This window comes from Salmo salar, chromosome ssa14, assembly GCF_905237065.1.
Source record: "Salmo salar chromosome ssa14, Ssal_v3.1, whole genome shotgun sequence".
Classification (NCBI taxonomy): domain Eukaryota; kingdom Metazoa; phylum Chordata; class Actinopteri; order Salmoniformes; family Salmonidae; genus Salmo; species Salmo salar.
Window position 1 is genome coordinate 29881700 of NC_059455.1, and position 22755 is coordinate 29904454.

Here is a 22755-nt window from a genome sequence, read left to right on the forward strand (position 1 = left end):
AAATAGCTGATGCTATCCAAATAGCTGATGCCATTCAAATAGCTGATGCCATTCCAAACAGCTGATGCCATTCCAAACAGCTGATGCCATTCCAAATAGCTGATGCCAATCCAAACAGCTGATGCCATTCCAAACAGATGATGCCATTCCAAACAGATGATGCCATTCCAAATAGCTGATGCCATTCCATTCGCTCTGTTCTAGACATTATTATGAGCCATCCTGGTCTCCGCCGTCTCCAGGTAGTAGAAGAAGGCCAGCTTGGCTACGTTGTTCTGGCTTTCAGCGCGCTGGCAGACCCCAACTATGGTGGGCCCTCTCTGTCCTCCTCTGCAGGGGGACCTCTGGTGCCTGTCTCTCATGGCTGCTGGGTGTCTTGTCTGAGCTGAAGAGAGGAAATACAGACAGTCAGACATGTATGTAGGCTATGTTACTCCTGGCAAGAGATGTTGATATAGATTTGGATAACGGAGAAAATGAGAATTAATTTATTCCATCTGTCACCTGTTCCATTGCATCTTTGTTTGTAAAACTGAAGTGGCTTAATTGATTTAACGACTGTAGCCCAGAAGCCCACTATCTGCAGACCATAAACTACAAATCCCATAATGCTTAAAATAAGTTCTGACCCCGTCCTAGGCAGACAGAAATGGCTCACATGCTGCAAGTGAACACAAATCTTAAGTGATCTTTTTTAACTGCTACAATAAATGTAAAAGATTATCTTTTTTATAAAGTTTCGGTGTTATGGTCACGTGGTGAGGTCAAGTTTAGCGGGAAAGAAAAGATGGCGAGCGAAGTTGCAGGTAGCGTTGCGGAGCAAGTACAATGTCCCGTTTGTTTTAAGGATTTCGCGGCGTCAGAAATCAATGCCCATCTGGACAGATGTTTGTTAAATATTGACAGTTGTCCGACATCAACCAGTAAAGACGAGAACGGACCACCTCTCAAGAAACCTCGCATTTCTAGCGAAGCGTCGAGTCCAACAGTCAACACGACAGACTCGTCGGAGGCGAGGAAAGGTACCACGCCGCCCTCTCCGGTTTTCAGTATGTTTCAGACCAACAGAAATAAGGGTCCACTTCAAAGTGAACGAAATACATTTTTATCGAATAAACCGATTGCCAGCACTGCTGTCAGCAAAGGAATGAAACGTCATTCACCGGACGAGATGGGGGCAGGTCAGGCGATGGGACAGTTTGGCATCGACCCCCCTGTATCGAACACACTGATAAAGACCCCGCGTGATACAACGCCTGTGCGCGCGCTACTGAATATCGATAAGCCGCTGGCGGAGAAACTGCGACCAACCACGCTGGAGGAATATTTCGGCCAAAACAAAGTAGTCGGAGAACACACCCTTCTCAGGTCGCTGTTGGATTCTCAGGAGATACCGTCGTTGATCCTATGGGGACCACCTGGATGTGGGAAGGTGTGGTGTTCTACTTTGTAAACATATCATCTAGATTGTATTTCCATGTTGTAAACGAAAGTAACACGTGAGTGATGAAGTGTGTGACTGACGAGCAGAAATTGTCATATGCAGAGGCAGTGAAGAAAGTAGAGGAAGATGGGTCAAGGGGGAGGGATCCTGAGAGGAGTGGTGTGAGTAGTAGATCTGTACCAGTACAAAGGGATAAACCAATAAGTGATATGTTTCAGTAAGACTGTATTTTTGACATTTATAACAATGGTTATCAACTGTCCTGCAGGGATGGACATAAATCGCAGAAAATAGAGGTTGTGGTGGCAGCTGCAGAGAGGTATTTGGATGTGCGAGGTTTGATGTCAGAAGAGTTACAGGGTGTGTTAAGTGGTGGTGGCTCATACTTTCAGGCTGTTGGCCTGAAGTAGGACTGAATAGATTTAACCCTTGTGTGGTGTTCATGTTTTTGTTATTCACCCAATGTTCGCTGGTCTGATGGACCCAAAACATTATTGGGTTTGTAAACAATACAGAAATAACAATGAATGTAAAAATACTTAATACTTAGATGTTGACTTGTATCAATTACAAGCAATACACCGTCATTGGAAATTATAATTTGTTCTTAACTGACTTGCCTAGTTAAAGGTTAAATGTAAAATAAATATAGACAGCATAGTTAATATTTGCCATTTACTTCTGCTAGATAAAATGTATCAATAAAAGCGCTATTATTCTTTTTAAAATAAAATTAGATTTTTTTTAACACAAATTAAGGCTGGTCTACACACCACATGAAGGACAGAGTTTTACTGTGTGTGTGTTGCAAATGTATTTCTTGCACTTGATGCATGTGTACTGTGTCTTCCTGTCCTTCTTGGGTCCACGCACATCACAGCGCTTCTTCATGTTGCTACCGGCTGCAATCTAGAATGATGAAAACTCTTAGTTCAGGAATTTTACTAACATCTCACTCACACATACAGTAGGGGGAAAAAAGTATTTGATCCCCTGCTGATTTTGTACGTTTGCCCACTTACAAAGAAATGATCAGTCTATAATTTTAATAGTAGTTTTTTTGAACAGTGAGAGACAGAATAACAACAAAAAAATCCAGAAAACCGCATGTCAAAAATGTTATAAAATGATTTGCATTTTAATGAGGGAAATAAGTATTTGACCCCTCTGCAAAACATGACTTAGTACTTGGAGGCAAAACCCTTCTTGGCAATCACAGAGGTCAGACGTTTCTTGTAGTTGGCCACCAGGTTTGCACACATCTCAGGAGGGATTTTGTCCCACTCCTCTTTGCAGATCTTCTCCAAGTCATGAAGGTTTCGAGGCTGACGTTTGGCAACTCGAACCTTCAGCTCCCTCCACAGATTTTCTATGGGATTAAGGTCTGGAGACTGGCTAGGCCACTCCAGGACCTTAATGTGCTTCTTCTTGAGCCAGTCCTTTGTTGCCTTGGCCGTGTGTTTTGGGTCATTGTCATGCTGGAATACCCATCCACGACCCATTTTCAATGCCCTGGCTGAGGGAAGGAGGTTCTCACCCAAGATTTGATGGTACATGGCCCTGTCCATCGTCCCTTTGATGCGGTGAAGTTGTCCTGTCCCCTTAGCAGAAAAACCCCCCCAAAGCATAATGTTTCCACCTCCATGTTTGATGGTGGGGGTGGTGTTCTTGGGGTCATAGGCAGCATTCCTCCTCCTCCAAACACGGCGAGTTGAGTTGATGTCAAAGAGCTCCATTTTGGTCTCATCTGACCACAACACTTTCACCAGTTGTCCTCTGAATCATTCAGATGTTCATTGGCAAACTTCAGACGGGCATGTATATGTGCTTTCTTGAGCAGGGGGACCTTGCGGGCGCTGCAGGATTTCAGTCCTTCACGGCGTAGTGTGTTACCAATTGTTTTCTTGGTGACTATGGTCCCAGCTGCCTTGAGATCATTGACAAGATCCTCCCGTGTAGTTCTGGGCTGATTCCTCACCGTTCTCATGATCATTGCAACTCCACGAGGTGAGATCTTGCATGGAGCCCCAGGCCGAGGGATATTATTGACAGTTCTTTTGTGTTTCTTCCATTTGCGAATAATCGCACCAAATGTTGTCACCTTCTCACCAAGCTGCTTGGCGATGGTCTTGTAGCCCATTCCAGCCTTGTGTAGGTCTACAATCTTGTCCCTGACATCATTGGAGAGCTCTTTGGTCTTGGCCATGGTGGAGAGTTTGGAATCTGATTGATTGATTGCTTCTGTGGACAGGTGTCTTTTTTACAGGTAACAAGCTGTGGTTAGGAGCACTCCCTTTAAGAGTGTGCTCCTAATCTCAGCTCGTTACCTGTATAAAAGACACCTGGGAGCCAGAAATCTTTCTGATTGAGAGGGGGTCAAATACTTATTTCCCTCATTAATCTTACATCTAGACGTTCCGCTAGCGGAACACCTGCTCCAATATCCAATGATAGGCGTGGCGCGAATTACAAATTCCTCAAAAATACAAAAACTTCAATTTTTCAAACATATGACTATTTTACAGCATTTTAAAGACAAGACTCTCCTTTATCTAACCACACTGTCCGATTTCAAAAAGGCTTTACAGCGAAAGCAAAACATTAGATTATGTCAGCAGAGTACCCAGCCAGAAATAATCAGACACCCATTTTTCAAGCTAGCATATAATGTCACAAAAAACAAAACCACAGCTAAATGCAGCACTAACCTTTGATGATCTTCATCAGATGACACACCTAGGACATTATGTTATACAATACATGCATGTTTTGTTCAATCAAGTTCATATTTATATCAAAAACCAGCTTTTTACATTAGCATGTGACGTTCAGAACTAGCATACCCACCGCAAACCTCCGGTGAATTTACTAAAATACTCACGATAAACGTTCACAAAAAAACATAACAATTATTTTAAAAGTTATAGATACAGAACTCCTTTGTGCAATCGAGGTGTCCGATTTTAAAATAGCTTTTCGGTGAAAGCACATTTTGCAATATTCTAAGTAGATAGCCCAGCCATCACGGCTAGCTATTTAGACACCCACCAAGTTTAGCCCTGACCAAACTCCGATTTACTATTAGAAAAGTTTGATTACCTTTGGTGTTCTTCGTCAGAATGCACTCCCAGGACTGCTACTTCAATAACAAATGTTGGTTTGGTTCAAAATAATCCATTGTTATATCCAAATAGCGGCGTTTTGTTCGTGCGTTCAAGACACTATCCGAAGTGTAAATAAGGGTCACGAGCACGACGCATTTCGTGACAAAAGATTTCTAAATATTCCATTACCGTACTTCGAAGCATGTCAACCGCTGTTTAAAATCCATTTTTATGCAATTTTTCTCATAAAAAAAGCGATAATATTCCGACCGGGAAAGCGTGTATACGTAGAAAGAGAGAGAAAATAAAGCATGGGATCCCCTCGTGCACGAGCCTGAGTCTCACAGTACTGTGACCAGCCACTATCCAAACGCGCTACTTTTTTTCAGCCAGAGCCTGCAAAGCCACGATTCAGCTTTTTGCCACCTTCTGAGAGCCCATGGGAGCCGTAGGAAGTGTCACGTAACAGCAGAGATCCCCTGTAATGGATAGAGATAATCAAGAAGGGCAAGAAATGGTCAGACAGGGCACTTCCTGTAAGGAATCTTCTCAGGTTTTGGCCTGCCAAATGAGTTCTGTTATACTCACAGACACCATTCAAACAGTTTTAGAAACTTTGGAGTGTTTTCTATCCAAAGCTAATAATTATATGCATATTCTAGTTTCTGGGCAGGAGTAATAATCAGATTAAATCGGGTACGTTTTTTATCCGGCCGTGAAAATACTGCCCCCTAGCCATAACAGGTTAAAATGCAAATCAATTTATAACATTTCTGACATGCGTTTTTCTGGATATTATTGTTGTTATTCTGTCTCTCACTGTTCAAATAAACCTTCCATTAAAATTATAGACTGATCATTTCTTTGTCAGTGGGCAAACGTACAAAATCAGCAGGGGATCAAATACTTTTTCCCCCACTGTATAGTTACAGCAGGCCAAGGTAGGAGAGTCAGACACACATCAATTCAAATTTTATTTGTCACATACACATGGTTAGCAGATGTTAATGTGAGTGTAGCGAAATGCTTGTGCTTCTAGTTCCGTAGTAAAATCTAACAAGGAATCTAACAATTTCACAACAACTACCTTATACAAACACAAGTGTAAAGGAATGAATAAGAATATGTACATAAAAATATATGAATGAGTGATGGCCAAACGGCATAGGCAAGATGCAGTAGATGATATAGAGTACAGTATTATACATTTGAGATGAGTAATGTAGGGTATGTAAACATTATATAAAGTGGCATTGTTTAAAGTGGCTAGTGATACATTTATTACATTGATTTTGCCATTATTAAAGTGGCTAGAGTTGAGTCAGTATGTTGGCAGCAGCCACTCAATTTTGGCAGTCTGATGTCCTTTAACAGTCTGATGTCCTTGAGATAGAAGCTGTTTTTCAGTCTCTTGGTCCCCGCTTTGATGTACTGACCTCGCCTTCTGGATGATAGTGGGGTGAACAGGCAGTGGCTCGGGTGGTTGTTGTCCTTGATCTTTTTGGCCTTCCTGTGGCATCGGGTGGTGTAGGTGTCCTGAAGGGCAGGTAGTTTGCCCCCGGTAATGCGTTGTGCAGACCTCAATACCCTCTGGAGAGCCTTAGGGTTGTGGGTGGAGCAGTTGCCGTACCAGGCTGTGATACAGCCCGACAGGATGCTCTCGATTGTGCATCTGTAAAAGTTTGAGCGTTTTTGGTGACAAGCCAAATTTCTTCAGCCTCCTGAGGTTGAAGAGGCGCTGCTGCGCCTTCTTCACCACGCTGTCTGTGTGGGTGGACCATTTCAATTTGTCCGTAATGTGTACGCCGAGGAACTTAAAACTTTCCACCTCTGCTGTTTCCTGAAGTCCACGATCATCTCCTTTGTTTTGTTGACGTTGAGTGTGAGGTTATTTTCCTGACACCACACTCCGAGGGCCCTCACCTGCTCCCTGTAGGCCGTCTCGTTGTAGTTGGTAATCAAGCCTACCACTAGTGTCGTCTGCAAACTTGATGATTGAGTTGAGGAGTGCATGGCCACGCAGTCGTGGGTGAACAGGGAGTACAGGAGAGGGCTAAGAACACACCCTTGTTGGGCCCCAGTGTTGAGGATCAGCGGGGTGGAGATGTTGTTACCTACCCTCACCACCTGGGGACCACCTCCAGGACCCATTTGCACAGGGCGGGGTCGAGACCCAGGGTCTCGAGCTTAACGACGAGTTTGGAGGGTACTATGGTGTTAAATGCTGGGCTGTAATCGATGAACAGCATTCTTACTAGAGGTTGGCCAATTATGATTTTTCAATGCCGATACCGATTTATTGGAGGACCAAAAAAAGCCGATACCGATTTTTTTGTTTGTTTAAAAAAAAAAAAAAAACATTTTTTTTACATTTGTTTTTTTGGAATAATGACAATTACAACAATACTGAATGAACACTTATTTTAACTTAATATAATACATCAATAAAATCAATTTAGCCTCAAATAAATATTGAAACATGTTCAATTTGGTTTAACTTTTTAAGGTATAGGGGGCAGTATTTTCATTTTCGGATGAAAGGTGTGCCCAGAGTAAACTGCCTAATACTCGGGCCGAGTCAAATATTTGCATATTATTAGTCGATTTGGATAGAAAACACTCTGAAGTTTCTAAAACTGTTTGAATGATGTCTGTGACTATAACAGAACTCATATGGCAGGCAATAACCTGAGAATAATCCAACCAGGAAGTGGGAAATCTGAGAATTGTAGTTCTTCTTTTGAATCCCTATCGAAACTACAGTGTCTGTGGGGTCACGTTGCACTTCCTAAGGCTTCCATTGGGTGTCAACAGCCTTTAGAAACGTGTTTCATCCTTCTCCTGTTACTGGGCAGAAAATAGGAGCTCAGTCAATGAGTGGACTCCCTGGGACCAGTGAGTTGTTTACTGCGTGGGCATTCTTGGCGCGCCGCTCCTTCTTTTTCCTCTGTAATGAATACGCTATTGTCCGGTTGGAATATTATCGAAGTTTTATGTTAAAAAAGACCCTAAGGATTGATTGTAAACAATGTTTGACATGTTTCTACGAACGGTAATGGAACTATTTGACTTTTCGTGTCTGGATTTACGCTCGCGCGTTATGCCTTTGGATAGTGATCTGAACGCACAAACAAAACGGAGGTATTTGGACATAAATATGGAGTATTTCGAACAAAAATAACATTTCTTGTGGAAGTAGGAGTCCTGGGAGTGCATTCTGACGAAGATCAGCAAAGGTAAGAGAATATTTCTAATACTAATTCTGAGTTTAGTTGACTCCAGAACTTGGCGGGTATCTGTATAGCTTGCTTTGATGGTTGAGCTATGTGCTCAGAATATTGAAAAATTTGCTTTCTCTGTAAAGCTATTTTAAAATCTGACACAGCGGTTGCATTAAGGAGTAGTGTATCTATAATTCTTTCAATAACTGTTGTAAATTTTATCAATGTTTATGATGAGTATTTTTGTAAATTGATGTGCTCATTCACCGGGAGTTTTGGTGAGAATAAATTTTCTGAACATCACGCGCCAATGTAAAATGGGGTTTTTGGATATAAATATGAACTTTATCGAGCAAAACATACATGTATTGTGTAACATGAAGTCCTATGAGTGCCATCTGATGAAGATCATCAAAGGTTAGTTAATATTTTAGCTGTATTCTTGTTTTTTGTGATGCATGTCCTTGCTTGGAAAATGGCTGTGTGGTTTTTCTTGTGAAGTTTATGTCCTAACATAATCTAATTTTATGCTTTCGGCGTAAAGCCTTTTTGAAATCGGACAATGTGGTTAGATTAACGAGAAGTTTAACTTTAAAATGGTGTAAAATAGTTGATTGTTTGAGAAAATGAAATTATGAGATTGTTGCTGTTTTGTATTTCGCGCCATGCTATTTCAATGGCTGTTGATAGTGTGTACCGTGGGTGGCCGATACCGATTAATCGGCCAATTGTTTTATTTATTTATTTGTAATAATGACAATTACAACAATATTGAATGAACACTTTTATTTTAACTTAATATAATGCCTCAAATAAATAATGAAACATGTTCAATTTGGTTTAAATAATGCACAAACAAAGTGTTGGAGAAGAAAGTAAAAGTGCAATATGTGCCATGTAAAAAAGCTAACGTTTAAGTTCCTTGCTCAGAACATGAGAACATATGAAAGCTGGTTGTTCCTTTTGACATGAGTCTTCAATATTCCCATGTAAGACGTTTTAGGTTGTAGTTATTATAGGACTATTTCTCTATACCATTTGTATTTCATATACCTTTGACTATTGGATGTTTTTATAGGCACTTTAGTATTGCCAGTGTGACAGTATAGCTTCCGTCCCTCTCCTCGACCCCTACCTGGGCTCGAACCAGGAACACATCGACAACAACCACCCTCGAAGCATCGTTACCCATCGCTCCACAAAAGCCGCGGCCCTTGCAGAGCAAGGGGAACAACTACTTCAAGGTCTCAGAGCGAGTGACATCACCGATTGAAAAGCTATTAGCGCGCACCCCGCTAACTAGCTAGCCATTTCACATCGGTTACACCAGCCTAATCTCGGGAGTTGATAGGCTTGAAGTCATAAACAGCTCAATGCTTGAAGCACAGCATAGAGCTGCTCGAAAACGTGCAACGACAGTGCTTTTTTCGCGAATGCGCTTGTTAAATCATCACCCGTTTGACGAATCTCGGGAGTTGATAGGCTTGAAGTCAAACGGCTCAATGCTTGAAGCACAGAGAAGAGCTTTTGGCAAACGCACGAAAGTGCTGTTTGAATGAATGCTTACGAGCCTGCTGCTGCCTACCACCGCTCAGTCAGACTGCTCTGTCAAATATCAAATCATAGACTTAATTATAACATAACACACAGAAATACGAGCCTTAGGTCATTAATATGGTCAAATCCGTAAACTATCATTTTGAAAACAAAACGTTTATTCTTTCAGTGAAATACGGAACCATTCCGTATTTTATCTAACGGGTGGCATCCATAAGTCTAAATATTCCTGTTACATTGTACAACCTTCAGTGTTATGTCATAATTACGTAAAAGTCTGGCAAATTAGTTCGCAACGAGCCAAGCGGCCCAAACTGTTGCATATACCCTGACTCTGCGTGTAATGAACGCAAGAGAAGTGACACAATTTCCCTAGTTTATTATTGCCTGCTAACCTGGATTTCTTTTAACTAAATATGCAGGTTTAAAAAAATATACTTCTGTGTATTGATTTTAAGAAAGGCATTGATGTTTATGGTTAGGTACATTCCTGCAACGATTGTGATTTTTTTTCGCAAATGCGCTTTTGTTAAGTCATCCCCCGTTTGGCGAATTTGGTCTTCACACAGTTCGCAACGAACCAGGCGGCCTAAACTGCTGCATATAGCCTGACTCTGTTGCACAGAACGCAAGAGAAGTGACACAATTTCCCTAGTTTAAAGAAATTCATGTTAGCAGGCAATATTAAATAAATATGCAGGTTTAAAAATATATACTTGTGTATTGATTTTAAGAAAAGCGTTGATGTTTATGGTTAGGTACACATTGGTGCAATGACAGTGCTTTTTTCGCGAATGCGCTTGTTAAATAACCGTTTGGCAAAGTAGGCTATGAGTCAATGATAAATTAACACCGCATCGATTATATGCAACGCAGGACAAGCTAGATAAACTAGTAATATCATCAACCGTGTGTAGTTAACTAGTGATTATGTTAAGATTTTTTTTTTTGTGAGTGTAGTGTTAGATGGTAGGGTATTTTAAAAATGTTTTCTTTAAGCAAAGTTTAAGGGACTTGTATTCTAGTCTAGTAGGTGACGGTAATGCAACATTTATTGGATGCCAACCGCAGGTAAACTTCCCCGAAGAAGAAATGGGACTGGCAGCAGCAACAACAACTTCTCATATCAGCGTCATTTTTTTTTAGACCAGACCAATTAGTGTTGCTCAGTTGCAGCTTGTTTGAAAAATAATCCATAAAGCAGACAAATATTGATTTCAACCAACCATCCCCCTGAGGTCGTCATTGCTCAAGAACACAAGACCCCTGTGGGCAGGGAAGACCTTGCAGCAGCCTTGGAATGTGTAACAATAGGGCCTATGCCCAGTGCCTACATAACGTTAAGCCTAAAGATAAGGTCATTTCTGCAGTTTTTTTGATGACGATTGACTGAGTTAATGTGATTATTGCAATGCCCATGGATGGCAGTCACATAATTGGAACTGCTTGAAATTCTCCCATTAGGCCGAGATATACATTAGGCCCTACACCCAAACAAGGGCACTGCGTTCATCCACCACTGGCCTGCTGGCCCCCCTACCTCTGAGGAAGCACAGTTCCCGCTCAGCCCAGTCAAAACTGTTCGCTGCTCTGGCACCCCAATGGTGGAACAAGCTCCCTCACGACGCCAGGACAGCGGAGTCAATCACCACCTTCCGGAGACACCTGAAACCCCACCTCTTTAAGGAATACCTAGGATAGGATAAAGTAATCCTTCTAACCCCCCCCCTTAAAAGATTTAGATGCACTATTGTAAAGTGGTTGTTCCACTGGATATCATAAGGTGAATGCACCATTTTGTAAGTCGCTCTGGATAAGAGCGTCTGCTAAATGACTTAAATGTAAATGTAATGTAAATATACTGTATAGTGACTGGCTGGAGTCTTGCGTTATCTGCACTGTTAATGCCATAATGGCCACCTACCTCTCACTTGACTGGCCACCATAACACCATGCCTCTTAACACTTTCCCTTTCTCGCTGACTCTCTTTGTCAGCCCCCTGGTGTCATGGGTCAGGTTTCATAAGATTTATGGAGCTGGACTCCAGGATTTACAGTGGAGGCTAGATGTATGAATCTGTCTTCTAGGCAGGGACCAGGGGACTTGGTTCTATCTGTGGATTATAGGGACTGGAAAATGCATTATAGGAATATAAAATACAGACGAAAATGCTGTGACAGTGGCACGCAGGGGGATCAGTAGATGCATGATTTTAGGTGCCTGCCTGCATTCTCAAGGATTTAATGAGGAAAAATACTTTCCACATAAGGTCCCACACATAAGAGGGAATCGTGTTATGTATCTATCTTCATCATTAGTAGTAATCATATTTTGAACGAGACAAGTATTCACAGGTACTCGCTTTCTTCAGATGGAACACAATTCTAAGAATCTCTAAGAATTAGATATGGTGTCACTATGAACTCTTACGTTTATGTATCTCTGTCCTTCCTTCCAGACCACCCTGGCCCACATCATAGCCAGCGGCAGTAAGAAGAGGGGCACGGCCCGCTTTGTTTCTCTCTCTGCCACCAGCACATCCACCAATGAGGTGCGAGAGGTCATTAAGCAGGCCCAGAATGAGTTAAAACTGATGAAGAGGAAGACCATCCTCTTTATAGATGAGATCCATCGCTTCAACAAGTCACAACAGGTAATAACAACCAAAGTGCTCCAGCCAATAAGAAGAATTGGGCTCAGGTTTCAGCCAATAGTAATGACAAAGGGTAAAGGGTATCACTCCAAGATACAAATTCCAATGATGACATTTATTTTTATGAAAATGTGTAGGTCTAATTTCACTCATCATTTGTCTTATCACATTTTTCATAACGAGTAGTGTACTCCATGGAGTTATAGGCCAAATGATTTAGTAGCCCTTGCCTAGCTACAGCCACACATTTGTCAGAAGTCTCTGTACACGTATGATTGGCTATCATGCTAGCCTGTCTGCGTGGTCTCAACCACACTAGTATAGGAATGTCCATCCCATGATCCCAAAATAAAGACTCCATTCCCTTAGAGACAATACCCATTATCCACCCTCTTTGTATCTACCACAGATTCATGGAAAGATTCATAGATTTTTAGTGTAGCATCGCAATCAGATTCCCTGAAGCCATTTGAGAGAGAGATTGTTTGTATACATCTACTATTAGTATATGGTATCATATCACCTAACTAGCCAAGATGACGCCTCAGATTGATGTTGAATGTTAGTGGCCATTCTTTTCTTTCACAACTCCACACCATTGTGTAACAGTACCCACACACCATTGTGTAACAGTACCCACACACCATTGTGTAACAGTACCCACACACCATTGAATAATAATAATAATAATAATAGTAACAATGGTTTGTACTTAATCTGCATCTGTGGTCCACATCCCTGACCAGTACATATCGACTAAAACATATTTAGTTATAAATGTAACATAATGGACTAGTGCTGAACGATTAACCGAAATTTCAGTTATTTTTGTTTTTTTGACAACTAATTTACCAACTTTGGTTCAAATATATGAATTCCATTTCGTTCTGTTTTTCAGGAGATAAATCAGATCCAGCCTGAACTGTGCGATGTAGTTGTAGTTCCCAACAGGCCAATATTCGACATAGTTTAGCACAGAAAACGTGGTAATTAACTACAATGAGCATAATGCATTGAGCCAACTACTTGTCCGGTCTGTGTGTGGCAGATACGGAGACGGAGAGACATAAGAGCGCTCGATCAAGAGAGATGGAGAGTAGTTGCTTCGCAAGGTATCTCTACTTGAAAATACATGATCTAAGTGATTTATAGTTGGTATTTAGCAGTCAAAAGTATACCTTTAGTAAGAACTACTGAGATAGTGATTTTGTCAGACAGCATAGGCAGCAGCTATATAGAGATGAGATGATGACTTGGAATGAAATAAAGTCATCAAATGTATTATACACAACTGAAATATTTTCTTAAAGTAATGTGAGTGATGATGGTTAGTAAGTGATAAGCAGTAATGAACAGTGACTACCATCATGGGGCTTGTATTAATTATCTTATTCTGTGTTGTTACAGCATTCAACCCACATAATGCATGGTGCAGTTCATGTTTAAAACAGAAACCGAACCGACCTTTAAAAAGAACTAATCGCTCAGCACTATAATGGACAGATGGGTGTTGATAGAAAATCAGACCCAAAATAATTGCTTCGTACAGCATGCCACAGTTGTTTTAATATACCTACAAAGTTTAACAAACTATAGTAACAATAACATAGTAACCAAGTATCACTCTGAAAATAGCAATAAATATCCTTATCAGCTACTGTCTTCATTTTGTGTAGTATAATATGAAGGATGGTTCTCACTGGCACAGAACGACCCTTTTATCCTGTCTGTGTAAATTCTGATAACAATTAACAGGCAGTTAGAGCCAGGGCCGACCCTCTACACTGTGCTCGGGCTAAAGAGGTGCTTAGAGGGAAAACATAGCCATCATAGCGCATGCGTGAGATAGATATGTCTTTTAACCATGTACGCTATAATGTTTTTACACAGCTACCCTATTAAACCATTGTACAATGAGGGATAGTGCCAATGGTATTTCATGCACAGGTAATCAAAGCCCTGTGACTCACCCTTGATATTGAACCACTTTTGGGATGCTCAACACCTTCTTCTCTTTTCCTCCCATGTCTCTCTTCGCTCTCTTTCTATGTCTCTTGTTGTCTGTCTGTATGTAGGATACCTTCCTCCCTCATGTGGAGTGTGGGACGGTGACTCTGATCGGGGCGACCACGGAGAACCCTTCGTTCCAGGTGAACGCGGCTCTGCTTAGCCGGTGCAGGGTCCTGGTTCTGGACAAGCTATCTGTGGAGGCAATGGGGTTGATCCTGCTCAGGGCCGTCGCTACGCTGGGGATCAGTGTACTGGGAGAAGATCTCAACGACCGCATAGATCAAGACGAGTTAAACCCAACCGAGCTTGGATCAGAGTAAGTAGCTGATACCCCCTCCTCTGGGAATGAGCCCCTTGTTATCACCAAATGTGCTGTGGAGACACGTCATCCTTAAGTCTGGGATTCCTGAACCCTGATTGGTCGAGGGGGACGTCCTCTCTCCCCTCTGTGCCCGCCTTAAAATGTTTTTCTTTAGGTCATTTATGTCCTGGCAGGGCTGACTATAGGCAGACAGCTGTGTTCTCTCTCTCTGCCTTTTTCTCCTCCCTCTCTCTTTCTCCTCCCTCTTTCTCTTTTTCTCTCTCCTTTCTCTCCTCTCTCTCACTCGCTCGCTCTCCTTTCTCTCTTGGAGATAATATCCTTTCTATTTTATTCAGCTTTGTTCAATTGTATTCTTCATATTATAAAATAATATACTATAATGCCACGGAATTCTAAGCAGATCTTGTCTGTTAAATGAACTAGTAACCTCTCGCCGCTCGCTCTCTCTCTCTCCTTTTTCTCCTCTTTTTCTCTCCTCTTTCTCTCTTTTCTCTCCTCTCTTGCGCGCTCTGTCTCATTTTTCTCCTCCCTCTCTCTTATCTCCTTTCTGTCCTTTCTCTCCTCTCTATTTCTCTCTCTCTGTTGACAGAGATGGAGGGGAGTGTGTCGGTATAGCCTAGCCTGTTTAAGTGAGACAGCTGTTAACTGCTGGCAGCAGGTGACGGCTCAGTTTTAACAGTGTACCAGATTCATGGCAGAGAGCCTTCGTGGTCAACATGGGTGTGATTGAGTGGTGGTGGTGATTGAGTTAACATTAATGTTATATTTGTACAGAGGGAAGTCAGGGCCGACACCATTTTTTGCTGATGCAGTGTGGAAAATGTCTGATCTAAAATGTTCCTTGGAACAAATGTATAGTTTGATAAATTTGACAGAGCCCTATATCACTCACAGAAAATGAATATATCAAAACAAGGTAGGATGTAAAGATGTGATGTAATAGAAAGGGTTGGTCCACCTGAGCGTAGAGATCTGTACACAACCAAAGAGCATTTCACTCCATGGCTTGCACCTGTACCAAGATCTGGTACAGGTTTTCGCTTCTTTATTTGTATGTTTATTTAAAAAAAAATAAACATACAAATAAAGAAGCGAAAACAAGAAAATGAAAAGCTGGCTTCCCCCCAGTCGTTTCCTGGCCTTCCAGATCTTGGTACAGGTGCAAGCCATGGAGTGAAATGCTCTTTTAATATATGTGTGACATTTGTTTTGATTTAGAATGGACCATTATCATGCACCTGTCTCGAGATAGATCTATGCACTTAAATAGCAAATGGAGGACGCTTTTCCCCTGGTTCATTTTCATGCCAGCCAGTTAGTCTATACTCCTGTTGTAAAGAGAAGCAATTGCTGAGAAAAAGTTGAGAAATAAATATAGTAAGCCTAGCGTATAGAAAGCTGAAGGGATGCTCCTCTTTTTAAGAGGCCATCACTCTGTTTTTCTTATGTAATTGCATAGCCTATAGAAAAGTTGCACAAAATGACCTCATGGGCCCTCATGAAGTGTTTGATTAGATTTTTGATAAAAATTTGCAATGATCTCAGAGTAATTAGATGGACAATAGAGTGCTGAGTACCAGGCGGTTAGCAAGTTTGGTAGGCTACTAATGACCATCAGCAGCATCAGAGCTTGAAGAAGCCTAATTACCGTGAATAAACGGTCAAATGGAATTTGACTGCCTTCATGACTCATGACCGCCCATGTGGCGGTAATACGGTCACCGTAACAGCCCTACCGGTACCTCAAATGATTAGAAATTAGAAAGATGAACTTCATACAACAACTTGATAGAGGATTACACATGTAGACTAGAATAGATGCCAAATGGATAGATTTTGTTATGATTAGGTTTCTGGAGGCCACTCAATAAACTGAAATTCTCCTCAAGAATGATGCGTTTTTCAGATGTCAAGCCCCTGGCATGGTGGGTTAGGTTTGAGTTATGTGGATCAGTATTAAGGGAGTCGGTATCGGTAACGCGACGTTTACATGTCCTGACCCACTTGGAGCTGGTGGAGGGTGTTTGCATCGCCCCGGGGACCAGGGGCCGCGTTCTTATTTGTTAGAATTGAATGTGTTTCTGTTTTCATGTTTTGTAGACCAAAAGTGTATATTGAGCAGAAGGCTCTGGACACCATAGCCCACCTGTGTGACGGCGACGCCCGGGCGGGGCTCAACGGGCTCCAGCTGGCTGTCCAGGCCCGGGTGGGTGCAGCCCGTCCTGGCCAATCAGGATCTGGCAGTACCCCACAGGACATTGTGGTGCAGGAGGAGCATGTGAAGGAGGGCCTTCAGAGGTCCCATATCCTCTACGACAAAGCAGGTGAGTCCAATGGTTCAATAGAAAAGAGTATAGGAGTCGCACACCTATCATACTAACAGGTGCATGGAGAAAAACTGTGCACTAAATTGAAACTCCAGCATACTGATCATCTTGATGCTCCTCAATGGTTGAACCATAACATGGTTGATTCAGCTGTAGTCCGTGGACATTTGACATTTTTCTAGGTTGTTCTGTTACACTGCCCCCCACTGGACTGACAGACATTTAAATATTTAGATGACAAATGATGTTACTTGTCATGATTCAATTGGATAATTCCAGAGGGGTGACATCCTGTCTGGTTGGCTCCACAGCAGCTGCCCAGAGATAACAACCCAAGCAGTCTGTCTGTCAGCTCATGGGAATGGACCTGTGAATAGTTTAGGTGTATTTCAGAGGTCTCTTGTGAAATGGTGAATGTGCTGGTCCTATTGGTAGAGCTAACTTTCCCTTTGCTCTGAGTCTGAGATATGCAGGCAGATCCAGCCAAAGAACACTTTGCCCTCTAACACGTACAGTAGACTCTTTCAATATGCCCTACGTTAGCTGACTCGGGCCAGACGGCTAGCGCTAATTAGGTTAAAACCCTCAGACAGTGACTGTACAAGTGATGTCACCGTGGTGCCAGCCTGCCAAGTGCTATTGTGGCTCACTGCCCTTGATTGACGCTTTAGAAGCATGGACTGGTTGTTGTCAGTGTCATCTTACTGGAATCAATGAATATCCAGAATATGTTAGTCAGAGGACACTTAGGAGATTGATAGACTCCTTGGTGTGCTCGTAGAGTATATAGTACCCGCCATAACTCTTATATTATGTGCATTAGTGTCTGAAAAGTGAAGGTGAAGGGACTTGATCCCAGTCTCTTTTAACCTCTGGTTCTCAGCTTTACTTTTTCTGTCAAGCTCAGTGGAGGATAGGTAGAGGATTCTTCTCAAAATTCCTGGTATTTTCCCTCTCAACACTTCCCTGTCAAACTCCTCATGATTTTACTAGTAAATGGATCAACCACTTCAAACATGCCATAGACCGTGCTGGAGGAGGCTGTTATAAGAATTTTATATCTCGATGATAATAATCAATTCGCCTTGACTAATGCCCAAGGTTTGTAAGACAATGGGTTAAAATAATTAGGCAAGGACTCAGCTTTCTGCAAAAGGTTTCTGTAGCTTTATTCATGAGAACGTTCTGGCGTCAGGATAACAAAACAGTCATTATATAGTTCTTGCTTACTTACGCACATGCATTTACACACAATCTGTTGGTGACCTGCAACCCCCATAAACTTCTCACACTGTTTATCACCTTCTGGCTCAGCCTGTTCCTTTCCTTCAAGGTTAGGAACTCTCTGAAGTTTTACTCCCTTGACCATCTGCTTCTCTAGCTCTCTATACTAATTACATACACACATTTCTTTCCCTCTCCAGTGGTTCCTGGACTTTCCGGAACTAATCAGACTAATCGATCCCTACATTGATCATTACATTGATTATTCATTACACATGCTGTATGACTAATAATTCATCATGGTTTATTGATTAATTTACCTTTATTAGATAATTCTCTTATCAGAGGCCTCCAAGCCTTATCCAAAATAGCTATGGCAACACAATAATGCCTCAGGAGGTGGGCCAATGCCTCAGGAGGTGGGCCAATGCCTCAGGAGGTGGGCCAATGCCTCAGGAGGTGGGCCAATGCCTCAGGAGGTGGGCCAATGCCTCAGGAGGTGGGCCAATGCCTCAGGAGGTGGGCCAATGCCTCAGGAGGTGGGCCAATGCCTCAGGAGGTGGACTGGGATATGGAGCGTTGAGGTGGAGGAGTTATCCATCGTGGAGAGAGGTGAAAGAGGGACCACCTGAGTGACAAATGAGACATTGGTTCAAATTAGGACGGCTGTCTCATAATAGGACATTGCCACGCCATGGGGCCCACTGGAAGCAAGGGATAGACCCTCACTAGCCTTTTCCCAGACCGGTTTAGTGCTGTCTTGCCAACTCATATGGTCATTGTCATGCCATACAATGATGCTAAGACGAGTCAAACAGACAGGACCAGGCTAGAACATCACCGCAATGGTGGGTTAATTGGTCTGGGGAGACGGGGGCCTCCGAAAAGAATCCAGAACCTAATTAAGCCTATGGGGTTAAAGGAGCTAGCCAAATTAAAATCTAACCAGAATTTCCTCTGAAGATGCCCCAGAAATGATTAATGTACATCAACTATACAGCAGCAACAGAAGTATAGCCTAGACCCAGCTCAGCAGCCTCTTAACTGTTATGTCAACTAGCTAGACATCCAGGGTAGATGGTTTTACCAGCTACAGGCCTAACTCTACATTTACTCTATTTGATGTTTTGTCATTAAAAAACAGTGATGAAATTCATTCACGTCATTGCATGTAAACTAATCTCAGTTACCCGGAAGTAAAATTATTTCGCAAAAGTTTGTCATTTCCTGTTTTACATTTGGAAGGGAATGCCGATAACAATTGCGATTACCTTTTGTGTAAAGGAAGGAAGCAAAGTCTCCTCACTCGCCAAATCTGGTGGAAACCATTATTATCCTCACACAGGCTTGACAACCCACCTAAGCCTTTGCCCAATCCTGATTTCTCGAAATAATCAATGCCGAAAACCCCAAACCAGGAACTACTGCTGCTTGTGGTCACATTCTACGTGAGCCTTGACAGATTCTCGTTGTTTCATGTTCATGAGAATCTGTCCACAAGAGATGACATGTAGACTTCCATCACTATTCTGTTGTGTGAACTGAATCTGATGCTGCTCTTTTAAGTTTTGTTAGTGTGAAAGATATTTTGATTAAGCTTTTTTTTTTTTATCTATGAAATTATAAACAAATGACTTGTGTCAAGCAGGCATTGGTCTGGATTTGTTTCTAAGCCCTCCACAGTTAACCAGTAACGTTTGTGTATTGTTCTTTGCCTTGGAAAGCCGCCAGTGAAGCTCTGGCCAATTTAGGCCTCATGTCACTGAGTAGCAACTATCTCTGATTCAGATGGATGGAATGGGTGTGGACTGGAGGGAGATGGATGGAAAACCGTAGGGACAGCCTGGCAACACACACCCCTCCCATAAATCACTAGGGATCAGAAAAAAGTACTTTTTTTTTTGTTCTTACAAATAGGCTACTTTGAGCATTTGATTGAATTTCGCCAGGTGGGGCAAAGGTTTGTACTTTTAGGACTATTTCATTGTTTACATTGTGCCCAGAAAACTCATAATAGTATTTGAACCCAGGCCTGCCAGTCCAAGGAGAAACATTATAAGAAACATCATATGGCCTTGGAGTTAGTGTAACTAAAACAAGACAGTCATTAGTATTATTTATATCTTTATGGATCCCTTATTTTTCTTCATCCCCACCTTAACTCCTTCCCTCCCCTCCTTTTGTCTTGTGTTGTGTATTATATGTACACTACATGACCAAAAGTATGTGGACACCAACTCGGCGAACATCTCATTTCAAAATCATGGGCATTAATATGACGGTGCCACGTTGAAAGTCACTGAGTTCTTCAGTAAGGCCATTCTACTGCCCATTTTTGTCTATGGAGATTGCATGTATTTGTGTTCGATTTTATACACATGTCAGCAACGGGTGTGGCTGAAATAGCCGAATCCACTAATTTGAAGGGGTGTCCACATACTTTTGTATATAGTGTATTTCTATGGATTTCTATTTCTCTCTAGATCTATATGGTTATTTTCCCACCCATCCAACCCTACTTTGTGTTGTGTTTGATACATAAAGGTGAGGAGCACTATAACTGCATCTCAGCGCTGCACAAATCAATGAGGGGCTCCCACGAGAACGCTTCCCTCTACTGGCTGGGCCGCATGCTGGAGGGAGGAGAGGACCCCCTGTACGTGGCTCGCAGACTAGTCCGCTTCTCTAGTGAAGACGTGGGTGTGTGCTACGTCTCTGTTTACATTAAGCCATTGTTTTAATCAGTTATTGACCCAGTTACATAAACCATTGCATTGGCGCAACCTCAGAAAACACTGTAAGGAGGAGGATGTGCTTTTTAAAAAAACATGTTGGTCAAGCACTAATTACCTATACCAAACTATTATGTCAACAAACATGATCTAGCGTCTTTGGTATCACCCCAGAGGAATCTTCTTTTGGCCCTGACAGTTGTATGCGGAGTCTATTTTCTGTTGGTCTGCACCTGTCAGAGCCATGGAAGGAGTCTTCCCTTACAACTCAAAGGCCTAGACAAGGTTATGGTGTGTTCTGACTGGATGTCCTGTCCCTTTTGTTCAGGTATGGCAGATCCCTCCGCCCTTCCTCAGGCTGTATCTGCCTTCCAGGCCTGCCACTTCATCGGGATGCCAGAGTGTGAGGTGAGAGAAGACTTAAATCTTGTCACAAAGGGCAACCAAGAGTTGTCCTTACATCTGCCTCTGTTAAATATCAGCACTTTGTTAAGTTGTGGATACAATAAAGAGAGACATTGGATTTTACCTGAGGAACTCCTTATTTTCTGACCCTGGTATCCGGAATGCCTTTTGATATTTGGCCATATCAAAACACTAATAAAGGTAATTCTCTCTCTCTACTCCCTTTCCTCCCCTCGCTCCTTCCTTCCCTCCCACCCTCAGGTGATCTTGGCTCAGTGTGTGGTGTACCTGGCCAGGGCTCCTAAGTCGGTAGAAATCTACAAGGCGTACGGTAACGTGAAGGCCAGTCTGAGGAACCATAAGGGCCCCCTACCCTCTGTTCCCCTGCACCTTCGCAACGCCCCCACCAAGCTCATGAAGGACCTGGGCTACGCTGAGGGCTACAAGTACAACCCTGCCTTCAGTGCCCCTGTGGAGCAGGACTACCTGCCTGAGGAGCTCCGGGGAATGAACTTCTTCACCTGGAACCCCTCTGACCTATAACCTTTGAGGTTGACCCATGACCTCTGGCATCTGAGGTCAAGGTTACTGTGAGGGTTATAATGCTAAAGATCAATTTTTGTGCTATGAGGACCTCTGAAAATGCTGCTGGATCTAACACGAATAGAACACTTATGCATAAGACCAATTTTGAGTTCAATGATGTTATCACTTTGTTAAATAAATGTAATCTTGTATTGTAGATTGTTACCATTATGTTGATATATTTTGTTCAATAGACTGTTATAAATAAACAGAGGGACAGTAATTAGCACCTTTTTTATTATAATAAATTTTATCATCTAGGACTTTCACTGAGTGTACACAACATTAGGAACACCTTCCTAATATTGAGTTGCACCCCCTTTTGCCCTCAGAACAGCCTCAATTCATAAGGGCATGGACTCTACAAGGTGTTGAAAGCATTCCACAGGGATGCTGGCCCTGTGATGTTGACTTCAATGCTTCCCACAGTTGTCAAGTTGTCTGGATTTCCTTTGGGTGCTGGACCATTCTTGATACACACAGGAAACTGTTGAGCGTGAACAACACCGCAGCGTTGCAGTTCTTGACAGACTCAAACCGGTGCTCCTGGCACCTACTACCATACCCCGTTCAAAGGCACTTAAATTGTTTATTTTGCCCAAAGGTCCCTCTGAATAGCACACATGCCCAATCTATCAGTCTCAATTGTCTCAAGGCTTAACATTTTTTATTTAACTTGTTTCCACTCCATCTACACTGATTGAAGTGGATTTAACAAGTGACATGAATAAGGGATTATAGCTTTCACCTGGTCTCACCTGGTCAGTCTGTCATGGAAAGAGCATGTTCCTAATGTTTTGTACACTCAGTGTATATGGGAGGTTTTTTCCATTTTGAGCCATTGTCTGCAAATGAAAGATAATTACATTAAAGGTAATGTCATGCAGTACCACTTGTTTTACACCAACTCACTTAACCATCCATGTGTTGCACCAGTTCTGCTGAACCACAGTACAGTCACTTAATCCCTACAAGGTCTCAGGTGCCATTATTTCAACTGTGATCTTATTCAGCAGCTACACAGCCTAGGCCTGAGGCCTCATAAATTGAGTCATAACTCACCTGACTGATCCAGGGAATGAATGAACCACCGTGGGTGAAGACAGTAGGTTTTTGGGCGGTGTTGCAGCCTTTACCATTCACAAAGCTGGTAACCCCCCTGGATGTACC

General features: G+C 42.3%; 1 protein-coding gene across 2 annotated transcripts; it reads left to right on the forward strand.

Annotated features, from left to right (window-relative positions):
• The first annotated feature begins 542 nt into the window (after nucleotides 1-542).
• Nucleotides 543-22474, forward strand: wrnip1 (WRN helicase interacting protein 1). 2 transcript variants are annotated; one of them, XM_014140181.2, is made up of 7 exons: nucleotides 543-1432; nucleotides 11786-11980; nucleotides 14056-14306; nucleotides 16413-16636; nucleotides 20408-20563; nucleotides 20924-21003; nucleotides 21262-22474. In XM_014140181.2, the coding sequence occupies exons 1-7, from the start codon at nucleotides 788-790 to the stop codon at nucleotides 21541-21543; spliced, it is 1833 nt and encodes a 610-aa protein (XP_013995656.2). In that variant the 5' UTR covers nucleotides 543-787; the 3' UTR covers nucleotides 21544-22474. The 2 variants fall into 2 exon arrangements, with proteins under 2 accessions (XP_013995656.2, XP_013995657.2); XM_014140182.2 differs by having other exon boundaries at nucleotides 547-1432; nucleotides 20408-20559.
• The last annotated feature ends 281 nt before the right edge of the window (nucleotides 22475-22755 follow it).